Genomic DNA, 19,028 nt, shown 5'->3' on the forward strand with positions numbered 1-19,028 from the left:
GTACTCCTCTCCACAATTAGCCTGATAAACCAGACTAAATGTGGATGTCTAATTTAGTCTGGCCTCGGTGCATAATACATCCGAAGATTGTTGATGAGAACAACCTTCCCTCAAAACCCTGCCCGCTTTGATTCAAAACACATCTTTGCGTTGTAATTGGTTTGCCAGATTCATGGCATTCTGGCTTCATTGAATCATTATGCGAGGCCAGACCCACCCGTAGACAAAACATTTTGCCGTCCAGCGGGTGGCGCTGGTTCGCCAGGCTACTCTACAGTTGGTAGACATGTTATCCTTAATTCCTAGCTCATAATTATGACACAATGTAAATTTGGCGCAAAATGTTCCTTCTGGTGGGGCCCACAGCAACATGTAGCCTAGGGGCCCCAGACCATCTTAATCTGACCCTGTCAGTCAGTAAGTAACCTCATGTTGAGGTCATCCATAGTTTGCTGAGGTGTTTATCCTCAGTCGCTCTGCTCTGCTGAGATCATGTACGGTAAACAGGCCATGATCCAAGTGGCTGTAAAATGATTAGTGTGTCTTCTGCAACTGGCTTGGGGCAGTGACTGCAGCTGCGCTTTTAAAACTACAGAATAAAAATTGAGATTTTGAATCAGATAGCGTGCCGGTGTGAAGCAGGGTGCAGCTTCTTGTCCAGACTATTAGGTGCCTCATGTCTTACCTCAGGGCCTTTGATTGATTGATTGATATTGATTGATTAAATTGATTGAGCCACTATTTAGAATACCACAAATACATAGCCACCTCAAAAAATGCTCAAATATATAGTACACCCACCACAAAAAAGTCGACTACACCACTTTGTCAATCACTGTCTTTATTTATTTATTTATTTTTATTTTAAAGGAATATAGAAAGTGCACTGAAAATAGAGCAGGGCATATAGCCTATATTGCAGGTCTCCTTATGCGTCCATCACCGTGTCCAAGGAGACGACACCAGGATTTGCGCGGCACATGGAAAGACGTTGGTGCTTTCCTGCTTGGGTGAAATATCACATGAATGTTATGACCGTGGAGCTGTGACGCGCATTCCACTTCGGAACCTAAGGATACGATGGGGACTGTGCCTAACCTACTATATTTACTATATTGTCTAACAAATGATAAGTCTCACTAGTCGGATGGATTCTTCATGATCCTAATCTCCTCTAGCCCAACACCATGCTTGGCTGAGTTGTGGAGTGTAATTGTTTTAACACACAACTGTTGCCACTAAACCTCCAAACATTGTTTTCGCGGACTATTGCGGTTCCAGTTGTTGACATACCGGGGTAAGTGTCACTTGGTGTTGGCTCTCTCTCACTCTCTCACACACACACGGTGCTCCTCTGCATATGTCCGGGGATTTTTATGGCCTCCGCTCCGTTTCATGCCATGGTTAGCGCATGACTATCCGGATGTCTGGAACCACATGCTCCCCTACAGACACTGACAGTTTAACCACCATCTCGATGACCAATACATCTAGGTGAATTTTGCAAAATACTATTGACCCAACCGAAATGTACATTTGTAAACTATCTGGTGTACTTGAGAGGGGCGGGTGGTGTTCGCCAGTGGATGATGGATAAGCCTGATTTACAGGGTCATCACTGGCGTGTTCCTTCCGTTGGGCTTTTCCCCAGTGACGTTTTCGGCATATGGTGTTTTTTAAACATATTTTGGGGGATGGGCTGCAGCTGCCTGGGGCTCTTTCTGAAGGGGATTCTACTGTCTGGTGCAAGCGCACAGGGCCCATGCCCTTCCTCCTCCCTAATTGGTTTTGACAGCTCTAAAGAGTTAAACATTTGGAAAGAGTAGAAGAAGAGTGCCGCTGTCATATGGCAGGCCTACCCAAATTAGTAACAAACAAATCAAAATCGATTACCTAAAACCTGGGCCTCTCCAGTTGGGCATGGGATTGGGATTGGATGCCATGGCTGTGCGTCCCAGTAAATAAACAAGGGGATTTAGATGGTGGTGGTGGGTGCAGACTCAGCCATCCCAGTTTGCATCAACGCGCCTTTTGCAATCGCCCACTTCTCTTTTCAGAGCTCGATTTTCTCTCGAAACAATATTCTATGTGATTTTCCCTCGGAACAATTATCAATTATCTCTCGAAACATTTTTGAGTTATTCATGTAGTAGTCATGCTCGCGGTAACGGGACAGGGGGTGTGTGATGACTTGGGGCGTTGCGGTGGGACAGAGCGCTTGGAGGGGAATGATTGGGGTGAGTAGAGTACCCTGAGTAGGCTACACGGGACCCTGCGGCTACGGCTTCTAACAAAATGTAGCCACACACTCAAGTGATTACGCACGTACTTGTTGCTCATGTAGAATTCTCTTTGCTGGATGAATCACTTGCTGCTGGATTTAAAATGAACTTGCGATGCATGGCCGAATCGGTTGCCAGGTTGTCTTGATATTGATGGTGAGGGAGTTGCTCTCTGCGAAGATAGTATTAAATAATTAACAGGCCGAAAGTGAAAGTAATTCGTCTATACATCTGCGTATGAACCACACAGACGTAGCGAGGCCAATCTGTCTGTCTTGCCGCTCAAGACAGAATAGATCTTGTCGATATGTGGTTTTAGCGCCCCGGCGTTCAGAATCGCACGTTTGTTGCAGAGGTGGAGACTGAAGTTGGGAATTTCCAAGTCGGTAGTGAGTTTTATGTCTGTGACAGGGCAGCTAGCATGTAGTGGCTTTCAAGCATGCCCCTTGTAGACGTCGTCGCCTAACCAACAGAAAGCGCGGACCTCTCAGGTTCAAGCAGAAGTCCCGGGGATGTATTTGTGAAGGCAGGACATTACAGTACAAGGTATGTGTGTGCTTTTTGTGTGTTACCATGCAGCTAGCCTAAGCTTTGTAATGCTCAGACTAGTGGGCACGTTGTACGCGTGGACTTTTGCGCAATCTGCCACCACTTAGCTGCTGTTCATGTGGGTCAGATGCCACTGGGAGACATCAGGTCAACCAGGGGGGAGGGGGCACGCATGAACATTAACACATAGATTAGCTGTAAATAAAAACTACTTTATTCTTCGCTAATTGACTGATGGTATTTGTTCTCAACCATATGGGTTTGTTGCATGTTAAGGCATTTGGAACACCAGCCATGATGCAGCATATGAGGATACTTTCATGCAGACGCATCTGTCATCACCAATTTTGGAAGGGGTGATTTTAGGGTTTTTTATTCATAAATTGTGCATTAAATAATACATTTCTTACCTGTAATGCATGAAGATCCTGTGGCATGGTCTCAAGTGTACCAATGTGCCCAAGTTATCAGGCACCAGTGAACAAGTGGCGCATAATAGTATATTGCCGACTATTGCTGAGGACCCCGCCTCTTAAAACTTTCTGGATACGTGCCTGAAATAGCTGTATGCATGCAATAGCTGCCTGGGTCTGTAGATCATCATCATACAGTTCTGGGGACGTATTTATGTTTTCAAATCCAGACATATTGATTTGTAATAACATGATAATACACTACATCACTAAATTGTAAATGCATGTATCACAAAATATCACTTGTTGTCCCTTTTTTTAGTGAACTTGTGGACAACTTTAACACACAGTCAAACTCTGTTTTAGTGTGCAACAGGTTTGTTTTGAGTTGACCATATATAGCAACATTATGAAGCAACAAGACATTTTTACAGATAGTTTAAGAAAAAAATGAAGCACCTGCATATTTAGAGTTGGGATGAAATAGAACAATCTAATGTTAAATATGAGTAAGAGCAGGCAACCTTATGTTGGAAGTGAATTACAACAGATGCCCCGGTGTGGGATGTGAATTCGAACAGGCGCCCTGATGTTGGATGAGAGCACAGTACAGATGTGGAGAACTGAGGACCAATTCTCAACCAGCTGCATCTGCTCTAAACACATGTGGAGTGAGAGAATAGAGAGAGGAAGAGAGGGGACTAGAGGGTGAAAAACGAGTGGGAGAGAGGAAGAGAGTGGGAGAGGAGAGGATAAAGCTTCATGCATTGCCCTTTTCCTTTCCGTCAGACAGAAGAGTTGCAGCCAAATGTGGTCCGGTCCACAGCAGTCGCATGTGGTCCTGTGTCCTTCAGACTGCACTTGATCTCTGACTCTCGTCTCCTTCTGCAGTTTGCAGACGCTGCAGGGACTCCGGAATGTCCGCCAGATGAGAGTGTGACAGACTGCTGCATCAACAGGGGACAGTTGGCCCCAAACATCCGCAAAGACGACCAGAGAGAGGAGAGAGGGACTTGGACCCTGAAACCACCAGAGAAGAGAGGGACTGGAAACCAGAGCCACCTGTTGAGAGGGATTGGAACCCAGAACCACGTCCTGACAGGAAAGGGGGACTGACACCCGCAACCACCTGTTGCCAGGAGAGGGCAAAGTGAAGTGCCAAACGGATTGTTGAGAGAGTGAAGAAGGAGTGTAAGCTAAAAGGACTTCTTGCGAGAGGACAGAGGGAGTGGAACAAGCCATCAAAGGAGAGATAGGGCTGGAACCACTTCAAGCATGGCATGGCTACGAGTATGGATCTCAAGCTGGCTCCTTGGTAAGAGTCACTCCAATTCTCTCTTTCTCTATCTCTCTCTCTTCCTCTCCCTCTCTCTCTCTCTCTCTCTCTCTCTCTCTCTCTCTCTCTCTTTCTCCCTCCCTCTCCTAGATCTCTGTCACCCACAGAGTACAGTGTGTGTGTGTGTGTGCCTGTGCGTGCGTGCGCATGTGTGTGTGAGGAGAGATTTAAATTAAGAGTGATGGGGAGTGAAGACAACGCCACTGAAGCAGTAAATTGAGTGTCGGATTGACCTCAAACATTCTAGAGCATCTCCCTTCTTATCCCCCTCTCGTTTCATCTTGCTATCTCTCTCTCTTCTCTCTATCCCTCTTTTTCATCTCTCTCATCTCTATCTCTCTCTGTCCTCCTCTATTTTCATCTCTCAATATCTCACTCACCCCTTCTCTCTCTCTCTCTCTCTCTCTCTCTCTCTCTCTCTCTCTCTCTCTCTCTCTCTCTCTCTCTCTCTCTCTCTCTCTCTCTCTCTCTCTCTCTTTTGATCTCTGTATCCCTCTCTGTCTATCTGTCTTTATCTGTCCTGGAGTCTGCAGAGTGTCAGTGTGGCCGGCTGTGCTGTGTGAGAATAGAGGGCTGGAGCGTTGCTTTTGGCTGCTCTGATGGTGATGGTTCTCATCATGATGCAGAAAGGCTTCTTTATTACTTATAGGGGTGTAAATAATAATCGAAATGCATCGATGAATCGATCCTACGGCCAACGATTTAATCGAATGGTATCGTACCGTGGGGCATCCTTAAGTATCGAAGATAATCAAATTGCTGGCCCCTGTCCAATGCCCTAACTCCATAAAATAATATAAGTAGAAAAGTAATTGGCATAATCATATCGTATCGCGGGCAATTTTTAAATATCGAAAATAATCGAATCCCGGCTTCAAAAAAACGATACTGTATCGTATCGTCATGGAGGCTGTGATTTTCACCCCTAATTACTTGTTCAGATATTGCATATACAAAGACCTGTCTTGTTCTCATGTCATAACAAACTCTTACGACGTTGTGACCGCACAGTCACCATGAAGATGTCACTCCGCTGCTCTCCGTCCGCTGGCTTCTGGTCGTGCCCCGGAGCGCAGCCGTGACTAAGTCCGTAACACAAACAGACAAGCTGCCGTTTGTTTTGAGAGAGGATCAGAGGCCAACAAGAGGAAGTCATAATTTAACCTCCTCGTTTATTTCATTTCAGGAGGGAAAAAAAGAACCAAAGTGCTGAGCTCATGTCATCAGTTGTGTCTGTCAACTGCGGTTAACACCTTGCTGTGGGTATAAACCACGTCCTGCAAAACCGTTAACGGAGGAGGAAACACAGTGACAGAGAGGAAGAGGTGGAGGGAGAGAGACAGAGATAGGAGAGAGAGAGTTGTGGAGAGAGAGAGAGAGGTGGAGGGTGAGAGATTGAGGGAGATGATGAGAAGAAAAGCAGGGGATGCACTGAGATGGTGGAGTGGTGTTTGGGGGAAGCACAGAGCTAGAGATGTTGAGGTGGTTTGTGTGTGTGTGTGTGTGGGGGGGGGGGTTGAGGTGGTGTGTGGGGGGGGTTAGGTGGTGTGTGTGTGGGGGGGGGGGGGGGGGCGTTTCGCAAGGCTGTTGTGGCATGAGTGTCTTGCTGAGTGTTGTGTGAGTCTATGGGAATGTGTGTGTGCGTGTGTGTGTGTGTGTGTCTCGCTGGGCGAAGTAAGGCTGGCGGCGTCCGGCCACTTGGCTGACTTGTCATTCTGTTCCACCCCCTCTTGACCGCCGCAGCCAACCACTGGCCAGCTTGGGGCAGAGCAGCCAACCACAGACCAGCTTTGGGCAAAGTGACTGCTAACTGCTAACTCTCCTCTCCATTCTTCTGTCCTCTCTCTCTCTGTCGCTCTCTCTCTCTCTCTCTCTCTCTCTCTCTCTCTCTCTCTCTCTCTCTCCCTTCTCTCTTCTTTTCTCTCCCTTTCAAATCCTCTCTCTTTCTTTTTCTCTGTCTCATCAGCTTCTGTGTGTATCTATGTCTATATTTATCTTAGAGGAGGGGGGAACGAAAGAGGAGAGAAAGGAAGAGGAGAGTGGGAGTGAGAGAAGAGAGAAGAGGAGAAGGGAGAGGAGAGAAGGGAGCGGACAAATCAGATGAAAATAGTCTTGACCACTGCTGCGATGCTGAATTGTTGTGGTTCAGAGTTGAATAGACATGTGGCAAGTCAGAGGTGGATGGCCGATGTTCCCTGACCCGGGTGCCGAGTTCCCGCTTCTATCTTCTCCAGTCGCTACGTTCCCTAGTCCTATGTTCTCTGGGTGATGAGTTGCCCAGGTCCTATGTTCTCTGGGTGATGAGTTACCCAGGTCCTATGTTCTCTGGGTGATGAGTTACCCAGGTCCTATGTTCTCTGGGTGATGAGTTACCCAGGTCCTATGTTCTCTGGGTGATGAGTTACCCAGGTCCTATGCTCTCTGGGTGATGAGTTACCCAGGTCCTATGTTCTCCAGTGAGTTTTTTGGAAATCAGGTTAGGGTAGGGAATGGCTTTTGGTCTAGCATTCAGGTACAGCAAAAAGCGTTCTTTGGCGCTGACATAGAAATTACCTAAAAAAAATTACCAAAATGCTATCATTTTCAAAACATTCAATCTATTCATTAGATGGAGAATAGTGAAAAGACAACATATTAAGTGTTAAAACCGAGAAAAAATATTGTTTTGGGGGACATATATACTCATTTCTAATTTGATAAATCCAACACGTCTCAAAAGAGTTGGGACGGGGATCAGTGAAATTTAGTAAACATCCAAATAAGATAAAACAACAAAGAAGAACATTTCAAAATGAATTGTACTGACGGACAATACAGGTGTCCAGGTATAAGATCATCACAGAGAGGCTGAGTCACTCAGAATTAAAGATGCAAAGGGAATAATTACCATAGTTATTACATACATTTTTGAACTCCCTTTGATTTACCACGATTGAGTGTATATAAGACATATTTTTGTTAATAAAATCATTGTATAGGTTCATGACATCATGAAATATATATTGGCTGTAGTCTCACTCTAATTCCTGGAGTGCTAGAGCTATTGAAAATTGACCATATTAAGAATGCTTAATGCATGAAAATGATACAGGGGTTTAACATTCTCCTAAGCACCTGAGCTCACTTGAAATAGACCCAGAAGACATGGGAAACTGTCCTTTGCTTACAGAAGTCAGCATAAGTTGTAGAAGTCCATTCTTTTTGACAATAATAGAGCATTGCACATCCTGTGCTACAGTGAAAATGGACCATCCAACTTGTGTTAGTGCTAGCTTCAAAAGTCAGCCTCCATGATGGCATGCGGATGCAGTAGTGCATTGGTTAAGATGTTCTCACTCATCTGTAGAGTTAAATACAGTGCTAAATGGTATAAATGGGTTTTAAACAGCATGAAAAGCCACTCATTCATTATATTTTGAAGGGAGATCTTCGATTACTGCCACATAGTAAGGTCAAATTGCATTCTCTACTATGTTTTAACAGTTTGGCTCCATCATAAGGACCAGCAGGTGATAAAATGGTGGGTTTTTGGTCAAGACCTGTCACACTGTAAGCACTACAGAAAGGAAAACATTGCAAAACATGACAAGGAATACACCCACCATTTAAGCTGGTGAAATCATGTCCAAGATAGGAATTAACACTGTTTTTTTTATATAAAATCATCTCATCGGTTAATGTATTTAACTGTTAAGTGTTGTCTTTTGTTTTGTTTTTAGTCTTCCTCGACATTTGCTGCCATTTATTGTCCCCGTCCCAACTCTTTTGAGACGTGTTGGATTTATCAAATTAGAAATGAGTACATATGTCCCCCAAAACAATATTTTTTCTCGGTTTTAACACTTAATAGGTTGTCTTTTCACTATTCTCCATCTAATGAATAGATTGAATGTTTTGAAAATGATAGCATTTTGATTTTATTCACTGTTTACCAAACGTCCCAACTTCATCGGAGTTGGGGTTTGTATAATGTGACACTTTCAAACTATGGGAATTGTCAACCAATGAACATAGAACTAAGGGACCATAGGACCTAGGGAACATGGGTACTCTCCGCCTAAAGACGCCCATTTTGGACTGATTTTGATGATCACACCATCACGCACACACACATACACACACACACACACACACACACACACACACACACACACACACACACACATACACACACACACAACTGATGGTGACCACACAATGCAAAGCCTGTCTCTTTATAACACTGCACGTGGGATCCATGAGGTGTGTGTGTGTGTGTGTGTGTGTGTGTGTGTGTGTGTGTGTGTGTGTGTGTGTGTGTGTGTGTGTGTGACTGTTAAAGGGGTTATTGCTTTGTGGCTGTGGAGGTCAGTAGGTGTTTATTCAGAGTATTTATGTCTGTGGCCGTATTGGTCAGTGGGTGTTTATTCTCTACTTATTTCTGCCCCATTCTCTCCCTGTGGTCACTTCAGGAATGGCCAGTGTGTAAAGATGGAAGGCCAACATGAGCATGTTGTGACATTATTGGCTACGCACACGCACGCAAACACACACACACACACACACACACACACACACACACACACACACACACACACACACACACACACACGTGCGCACACACACACAAACACACACACTCACACGTGCGCACTCACACGCACACACACACACGCACGCACACACACAGCCACATAAACGTTCCATACCTGTTTGGCACTACAGACATTCAGTCTTTTTTTTGGGTTGTGGTTCCAATTGAGCCTCTTTATAACTCTTACTGCTGCCAATACCATTTGTGTCAGTCTGCAATGTAATCTCAGCTGCAGGCAAACACAGACACCTGTAAACATTTACATGCCGTGTCGGAATATCAGCAACATTTGGTGCCGTATTTTGGGAAATCACACATCTGCACTGAAGGACAAACACACTGGGTGGCATTCTCAAACTTGGCTCTTGCAGCACAAATGTTTTACCCACAGCCAAGTTGTTGTCAGTGTATTGATTTACCATGGAGGGGATGCTATTGGCAACTTTTGAAAAGTGTCCTAAATGTATCTGTGATAGCATTTAAATGAAGCATTGTCAACTGTAATGAATATTGTGCTTTGTTGCGCATGCACGCGCACACAAACACACGCACACGCAGACGCACACACACACACACACACACACACAAACACACGCACGCACACGCACACACACACACACACAATAAGCTTAATGGGAAATATTAATTGACAACTAATTGCTTAGTCCAAAAGTGGGTCCCCGCTAGCAGTGTTGTAGCACATTTAGTTTAAGTGTTAGCAATGCATAGTGACTATTATTGATTAGCAAGACTGAACTGAAATGATTGTATCCTTCCGTGCCTCTGCAGATATAGTTCTCATATTTACATGAGTCATTGGCATGTTCGTATGATGACTATTGATATTAACTATAATGACTGGGATGTCTGGTGAGTTAAGGTCTACTTCTTTCAATAATTGAAATGACTGTCAACTGACTGACATGACTGGTGTCAAGTGTCTCTGAAGGTCTATTGCGGATCTTTATTCATGTATAAGTACTATTGTTATTGACTGACACAATTGTGATGTGTGATCTGTGTAGGGCTAGTCATGATATTTATATGAATCACTGGCACGTATGATTAGTATATTATGTTATGAATTAGGATTAAGTCGTATATTAATTCATCATATTATATGAACTATAATGACTGTGCCTGGTGTCTCCACAGGTCTAGTGGTGATCCACCCAGGCATGAGTCAGCAGCCGCCTGGCTCTGATCCTCTCTGCAGAGCCCTGGCGGTGGTCAACAGCAGTCTAGCACTCAGGGAACGAGTGCACTACATGGTGAGCCAATAAACGGTCTTTACTTCCATTCATTTAGACTAAACCAACCAAGTCAACAACAAAAAAGGCCACACACTCTAATATGTTGTTGAAACGTCTTAAGGATTAGTTATGGCATATATTTGGTGTGGCATTGTTTCAGTAAGTGTCTGCTATGCCACAAGATTTATTCCCATTCAGTGTTGTTGTATTAATTTTTCAATTCATTCATTTTGTATTGATGATGGTGGAGTCTGAAGGCTGTGCAAGATATTCCCTAGCACAGGGGTGTCAAACTCAAATTTACAGTGGGCCAAAATCTAAATCTGGGCCGAAGTCGCGGGCCGAACTCAATATTCAAAAAGTACTGAAATTGTGCATCCGCGCACATGCTTACAATACTCAAATAAACACTCAATCCCAGCAGATATTGTAGTTCAAATGTGCCTGCACAGTCTGTTATAAATGAGTGGTAGACATCACTGATGCATTTGTATGAGCATGTGACGCCCAAAATGTCATGTTCAAGTCATATTAAAATACATTAATGTGTAGTGGGGGCCAACTGTAATACACATTTGAAATGATCTCGCGGGCCAAATAAAATGACTCCGCGGGCCAAATTTGGCCCCAGGGCCTGAGTTTGACATCTCTGCCCTAGCACATTCCAATGATTCTCAATGGAGTTATGGTCTTTGTGATGGCCAATCCATGAGTGAAAATGATGTCTCATGCTCCTTGATCCAGCCTGCTGCAATGAGTCGCTTCTCATTTCTTTAACAACCACATCAAAAGACATCCTGTGGTTGTGGAAAATATGTTAGTCTGTTCGAGAAGGGTGAAATCATTGTCAGCTCTAGGTTCAGCAATAGTCCGTGCTCAAAAAATGAGGTCAGATGATTAACTGAATCGTGATTCTTTTCTTTGCTAATGACACGTATTCCTAGATTTTAGTGTAAGGATTCGTTGAGCTCAAATTTTGAAAGTATGTTTCAGGGAGCATGGGCAACCTTATCCCTATTGAAAATCCTTGGCCTGTGCTGGAGAAGGCTTTGCATAGTGGTCAGCCATCATCAATGCAAGATCTTGTTGAAAATGAAAGCAAAACTGAATGGAAAAAAAATCTTGTGACTGTGCTGACATTTATTGAAACAATGTCACAGCAAAAGTGTATTCCAGCAGCATATAAAAGTATGTGAAGCTTTTTTTGGGTGGCAACCATTTTTTTGGCCAGGCAGTGTATGTTTCATATGAGCGCCCCTACATGCCTGAGGACTGAGGTGTTACCCACAGGCCGTAGCAGAGGTAGCCACTGTATTACAGTGTTACAGCCAACTTGTTACTGTATGTTTCACCTGTTGCACACAGTATAGCACTTACTGTGGAGGCATTGCCGTGAACAGAAGAGATTAAGAATTGACAGATCTTCATAAGATCTCTATAGAAAGTAACATGTATGGGACATACAGTACACCACAATATGATGTGTATTTATATAGCAAAGGAACTATACAGTTGACTCAAATTACTTTCAGATACACAGTGACATACATTCACACACCAGCTCAAACATGTCAGAGGAGCTGAAGAGAAGAGATGAGATGAGATGAGATGAGATGATATGAGATGAAAAGAAAGAGAGAGAGAGGACCAGAGTATAGCAGGTTGTTATGTTGGTGATGAGGACCACACAGTGTAGCATGTTTCTATATTGGACATGAGGACCACACAGTATTTCTGGTTGTTATGTAGGGTCAAGTGAGGATTGTTTTGCAGTTGTAACTTGTAAATATGTATGTACGTGTACGAAAACCAGAAGCTACAGTATAAGTGGACTAGCTTACTCACGTGCTGCATGCCGTCTGTCTTTCAGAAGCACAACATGCCCATAAACTACACAATACCAGTGCACTACGAGGAGATCTTTAAGCTGAAGAACGTCAGCAGGCTGGTGGGTTTTCCCTGTTTGTTGCTCTGTCTGTTTTAACTGACCCACATATTTCACTGACTCACGCGCTCTCTTTAATAGCCGTCGCTATGCCTTTCCAGCACTCCACCTGCCACTCTCTCCTTCCTCCTCGCTCCCTGACTCTCTCTTTCTCTGTTTCCTTTCTGTCTTTCTTCCCTCTCTTCTCTCTCTCACTTTACCATACTTCGGTTCATTTCTCTCACTCTTTCTTTCTCTTTCTCACTCTCTCTCCCTCCCTTTGTTTTTGGGGCACCGCACATGGTGGCAGCCGTTACCCTAAGTTTCCCCTTGTGGGATCAATAAACATAAGTCTAAGTCTAAGTCTAACTCTCTGCCTCCACCATCACATCTCACCTCACTCTCTCTTTCTTTCACTCTTCTTCTTTCTATTTGTTACTCCTTCTTCCTCTTGATAGCCCTTCTACCGTATGACTGTACGGTCCCTCCTGAGTCTCGTGTCCGACTGGCTGTTGCCAAACCGCCCCGCCTCATCTGCGCTGAACTCTATCATCATAACCTCATGCTTCTGGTCTACTGCTCATTAGGGTTGGGCAATATGACGATATATATCGTTATCGTGATATAAAAGTGTATATCGTGACCTTTCTCCTATATCGTTTATATCGTGATAGTAATTTTATCAATTTTATACAATTGAATATCATTTCATTACATTTCATGTTGTCACAATACACACTATAAGTTCATGTAACTGTAAAAATAACAATAAAAAGATCCATTTTAAAGAAAAAATAAAGAGGAAATGAAGAGAATAACTGAAAACGTATGTAATTGTGTTATATCGTGATATATATCGTTATCGTGATATAAAGTAATCCATATCGTGATATAGTTTTTTTCCCATATCGCCCAGCCCTACTGCTCATGCCCTGTAACTGTCTGGTGAACTGTTGCCCTAACCACCCTGATGACTTGTCCTCTCTCCTGTCTGCTTGGCCAATGATGCCTAACCTCCTGCTTGTTCCTGCTTGCTGTCTGGTGGTGTTGCCCTAACCTCCTGCCTCATGTCTGCTGTTGTTCCAGAGGAGGAACGTGGAGGGTCTGGAGGACGTGGATCTTCAGGAGACATGGCTGCGTGTGAACCAGGGCATTCTGGGTAGGATCAAGGACGTGCTGCCGCCACGCCACCCCTCACGCAACTACACAGAGAACCTGGACACGCTCTTCAGGAACCTGGGACAGATCTTCCCCGAGGGGGTAAGCCAGGGTGCGGGGGGTTAGAGTATAATTTGAGCAATGAGTGATGCGTCACAGTGATAGTGTTTTGTAGTGTTTTTCCTACTCTCAAAGTGTTCAATCTGAAGCTGTTAAGTTTACTGTGAGGGAGCGGAAGATAGTTGAGGGGTTAAGTGGGGTGGAGATGATCCCTGAGTGATTGCGGGGTGGAGAGGACGGATCCTCATCATCACCCCGCGTGCTTCTCAGACTGTGGCATGACTCAGCTGTTGTTCACTCTCTCTCTCTCTCTCTCTCTCTCTCTCTCTCTCTCTCTCTCTCTCTCTCTCTCTCTCTCTCTCTCTCTCTCTCTCACACACACACACATCTCCACATCCGGCCCCTTGTCTTCTCTGCTGACTTGTCTCCCACTAGGGTCATAGTCATCATTGAGAGGAGAGTGGAATGTCCAGTCTGCTCTGCGTGTATTACTGTAAGTCTTAGTTGTAGCAGAGTAGAGTATCATGCCTCTTTGCGGGTTATCGTAATGCTCAATGTTGGGAAATCCAGAGGATGCTACGTTGGAAAAGGTTACATTGTGGCCTCACTGACATGGCTTTCATCCAATATCCCTCCAGCGTGTATTCCAGACTCAAAAGATCAGCATTCTGAAATGAACTGGCCCAGAGCCAGACAGCTGTATGAGGCGCTTTCACAGACCTAAACAAAGCACTCAAATATTTTTTTTCTCAACCGTTATAATGAAACTTTGGCACTTTTCTTGCTTTCCTTTTCACTTAGGCCTAATTGTTCACTTTGAATGCTTTAAAATGCAGGGAGAATGTCACTATGGCAACAGTTTTAATAAACACAGAACACACGACACAGCTGTATCATACCTCATTTCGTACCAGCTATACTCAATCTTACGGATTTCAACATTCGTTCTACTTGCCCATCAGACCTTGTTTTCGAGCTTGGAGACATCCATCTTCCTCCCAATGGCTTCATCAGCTCTCCTCTGATGTTAATAAACCTGGGGTTGTAATGTTACATAGTTATGGTATATTTATTCATAAAGCTCTGCAGTTATGTCTGTAATGAAGACAAATGTAATATTACCTAATAATAGTATATGTATGAGAATTTTCTGTTTATATCTGTAATGAAGTGTAGTGGAAAGCTCGCACATCCAGCAGAAAAGCATCGGCAGGTGCCAAATCAAAAAACTGTCATATGTAGGAGCGGGAAAGGATCTGCACACTGCTTGCAAAAGACTTAATTTATTTGGAGCAACGTTTCGATCATAGATCTTCTTCAGGCATCTTGTATATCTGTATATCTGTAATGAACCCAGGAGTTATATGTTATGTAGTTATATGGAATGTTATTATTATAAAGTTTCGTGATTATATCTGAAATCTTCTGTTTGTTCTGTGTTGTCCTCAGAGGGAGCCGCCGGAGCGTATCGAGCGTATCTGGGATGTCCTGGGCACGAAGTTGGCGGGGCGGGCCACCACCACCGCCACGCCCAAATCCCTCCTGGACAACTGCTACCACACCATGCACTGCATCTTCACCTCCTGCTTCCCCTCACACGCAGACTGTACGTAATAATAATACTATTACTACTAATGGTAATAATAATAATAATAGTAATAATAATAATAATAATAGTAATAATAATGGCACATTTCATATGAGACATGCAGCTGTATGTGCTACCACACTGCATTTTCACTAGCTGTTTCCCCTGGCAGGCTGACTGTATGTGTGCGTAATTGCAACCCGACTCTCTCACAATGCACTTCAAATGCATCCCAAATCAGACAACAGTCATATAAACCAACACTACTCCACTTAAAACGGTGTAGTCTTGTCAACACTACGACACTGGAAACAATGCAGTGGGGTTTACAGCTCCTGATTTATGGAGGCCAACCCGTCATCGTAACATGCCACTTTGGTGAGTGTCGACTGAAGATGATGGGGGATCACTATTGTAGTTAGCCTGTTTAAGCGCTCCGCCAGGCTCTGTCTTTAATTAACACCGTGACTCAGTGTGTCGAGTGCTCTCTTAGGGGGTGCCAACTCGCTGGATCTGCCGCTTTTAGAGGCAAAAACAGAAAACTGGTTTTTCAGGCGTGTTAGCATTCTCGCCATCGTCCCTGAAAAGCAGTAGGAGGCGGATTAGGGTATGAAGTACATCTCCGTGAGCCAACGGAGGATCTCAGTTGAGGCAGAACCACACACACACACACACACACACACACACATACCGTACTATTACAGTCACACCACGACCCCCAGCACACTTTCACCCCCACGACTAAGGCACTTAGAAACGTAGATTGGATCTCAGCCAACATACACACACACACACACACACACACACACACACACACACACACACAGACATGCACACACTCACACACATACATACACAAACACACACACATAGACACACAGTAACATGCACTTGAGTGCTAACTGGAATGGCAACGTGCCTACAATAGGATATGATACATACAGTATTAGGGGAGCGCTGACGCGTGGAGCCAGTGGAGGGCCGTGTCCCGGCCTGCGTTGGCCTCTCCGCCTGCTAAACTCTGCTAATCTCCCAGCAGCCTTTTGGCTTGTCCCGGCCTGCTCAACTTTTGCCCACTTAGAATTGGGAAACCATCACAACAGCAGTCTAACAGTTAACACTCAAGTCTGTTACCATATGTCTGTGTGTGTGTTTGTGTGTGTGTGTGTGTGTGTGTGTGTGTGTGTGTGTGTGTGTGTGTGTGTGTGTGTGTGTGTGTGTGTGTGTGTGTGTGTGTGTGTGTGTGTGTGTGTGTGTTTGTGTCTATGTTGGCTGAGACACAACCTGTGTTTCTTCCTGCCTTAGAGTGGGAATGAGAGTTGGCTGGTTTCTCTTCTTTCACAAACGTTAAATACTCTGTAAAAGTCTTGTGACGGTCTTAAAAAGTTCTAGAGAGACAGAGTGTGTCTATGACTACGCTGTGTGGAATGTGTTTGTAAGTGTGTGTGTGTGTGTGTCCCATTGTGTTGTGTAACTCACTCTGTCTCTGTCGATTTCCCATTAGACTGCCAGCGATCGCACTGGCGAGGGGAGAAGAAGGCCGCTCTGAAGAAGGCTCTGGATGTTCCACAGAACTGAGGAGCGTTGCGTTAACCCCCTCAGCTCACAGCTGTGCAGCTGTACTGCCTGCGAAGACTGCAGCTCTTCGTTTAAATCTTCCCGTTCTGTGCAACTGTGACGGCTGACCCGCTGTTCTTCTATTCGTCTAGCGTCTCCTTGTGTCTGCAGAAGAGTGGGATGTCGGGAAGGAAAGGGAGAATGCTGGAAACTGAATGAAAGAGACCATTGTGGGAATTCTCGTGGAGCTTGAACTGCCAAAATAAACACAAACTGTCCAATAGCCTGCGCGCATCTGGCCCGGCGCTGCGCCGCACCTGCCCCGCACTCTGCCCTTGTTACTATGACAACAGGGCACCAAGGGAGCCCATACAGATGTGCTGCTGCAGCTGTGGCCTTGTGGCTTGCTTACACACACACACACATACCAACACCCCATACACACACACACACACACCCCTCCACTCACCACCACATAACAAGCATGTCCATCCAAGCCTGTGCTATGTTGATGTCTGAGTACTATTTCAGCGCTGCTGTAACTCAAGTCTGGCAGCAGGACATGGATAGCGCAAAGCGAGGAAGACTCACGCATCCAGGAAATCACGTCACAGCTTCTGGCAATGACACTGATATGACACTGATGTGTTCTGATGAGTGTGACAGTGACACACAGTAGCGAGGCAACAGGTGTGTGTTCGTCACACCACCCAACTCCACTCGAGCGCAACTCATCGACTCTTACGGGAAAGTACAGGACACGTGTGCCGTCCGCCCGGCAGCTCTGTCGGACACAGGTCGAGGACTTAATGCATTCAGGCATGCTGCCATACGCATGTGCACGGCCAAACAGCAGACTGCAGTCCTAAAGAACGCCTGTGCATCAGGACCTGAGACATTAAATGACATTTTAACATGACCAGCAGCAGCCATGAACTCCTGTCCCTCCTGTCCTCCTGTCAGAGGACATTATCTTCTTAGTCTGCAGTGGCTGGCACTGCTGCCTTGTCTACAGTGTCTCTGCAGAGGGCATGCCACACTCCATGGCAAAGGGCTCCTGTCCACCCTTCCTTGCGGCATCTCTGGCTGTCGAGAAAAAAAAAGGGTTCATTTATTTTCTATTATGCTTTTGGCTTAAATGGCAAACGGGCAGAGGTGCCCCCTGGAGTGTGGGGTAATGCCGAGAGAGATATATCAGATTGTAATGTATTCCGAAAAGGTGAATATCCAATTGTGATGTATTAAGAGAAGGCGATTTTGAGCAGGTCAGATTATGCTAGAGTGAGTGTTGTTGCCCTAATCATGTGCCAGTTCGCATTCATAATCACCAGCTCACTTCATTTGTGATGTGGCGGTTTCTACAGAGGAGTGGAGGCTGTTCTGCACAGCACCAACAGTATGCAGTATATCTAGTTTGCCAGTGTACACACATACCAGCCTCCATGTTGAAATCTCATCCTGTCTTCATATTGAAATTCAATCATCGTTATCTATCACAGGTTCAGTAGTAGTAAATGCAAAACACATTGAAATCAGTCGTCTGGCCATTGGCTGGTTTTCCACAGATATATTGTAATAAAACACAAATGTTCCTGAATTTACATGAGATTATCAAAGAAGCACATTTGCACAGATTTGGTCTCTTTTATTATTATTTTTTATCATTATTATTTTATTTAAATGACTGTGTAAATGTGCCCTACAAGAGAGCCTCGTCATAGTTAAGTTCTAAACAGAGTCATTTTACTGTCGCGATGCCTCTAAGAATGCCTATTCTTACTGATGGTGGCTTCTCTATGCGGTTGCTGTTGTATGGCTCCGTGATGTCGTGACGGCTGGTTTTCTGCCTGTGTAAATTACATACAGATGTTGCTGACTTGCTGGCATGGTCAGGACTTTCCCTCGTGATTTACGCTTCTAACTCTGGACTTTCCTATTGAGCAGCTTCAACAAAACATTGTCTTTTGCGTTTGATCATAAAAAAGCTACTGTTTTGTGTCTGTTGAACTAGTGTATGACTGTATGTCCCCTGAGAGTTTTTAGTATTGTTTACTTTAGTTATTTATTTTTGTACGCTTTTAGCACTGTTTCAATGTCATATGAATAAAAACATAAATAAATCAATGTTGTGTGTTTATGTTTGTATCAAATAATTTCAGTGTTTCCTTCACTCCTAAGTCTCATTGAGTTAAATCAAAATATTGATTACATGGTATAGAGTTATAGCCCTCTAAATGGTGTAGTAGTGGGTTAAGATTAGACTATATCATGCATGTATGAATGCAGATAAACAAAGTGCAGTTTTATGTCTAATGAGTTCAAATAGCAGAGGTGC

The 19,028-nt window shown here is 44.4% G+C and overlaps 1 protein-coding gene across 2 annotated transcripts; it reads left to right on the forward strand.

Moving 5' to 3' along the window:
- The first annotated feature begins 1,946 nt into the window (after positions 1-1,946).
- On the forward strand, positions 1,947-18,817 carry il34 (interleukin 34). Of its 2 annotated transcripts, none has more exons than XM_063197539.1 (7): positions 1,947-2,828; positions 4,034-4,559; positions 10,309-10,424; positions 12,277-12,354; positions 13,417-13,590; positions 14,998-15,154; positions 16,641-18,817. In XM_063197539.1, the coding sequence occupies exons 2-7, from the start codon at positions 4,520-4,522 to the stop codon at positions 16,712-16,714; spliced, it is 639 nt and encodes a 212-aa protein (XP_063053609.1). In that variant the 5' UTR covers positions 1,947-2,828; positions 4,034-4,519; the 3' UTR covers positions 16,715-18,817. The 2 variants fall into 2 exon arrangements, with proteins under 2 accessions (XP_063053609.1, XP_063053608.1); XM_063197538.1 differs by having other exon boundaries at positions 4,136-4,559.
- The last annotated feature ends 211 nt before the right edge of the window (positions 18,818-19,028 follow it).

The sequence above is a fragment of the Engraulis encrasicolus genome, chromosome 4 (genome assembly GCF_034702125.1).
Source record: "Engraulis encrasicolus isolate BLACKSEA-1 chromosome 4, IST_EnEncr_1.0, whole genome shotgun sequence".
NCBI classification, from domain to species: domain Eukaryota; kingdom Metazoa; phylum Chordata; class Actinopteri; order Clupeiformes; family Engraulidae; genus Engraulis; species Engraulis encrasicolus.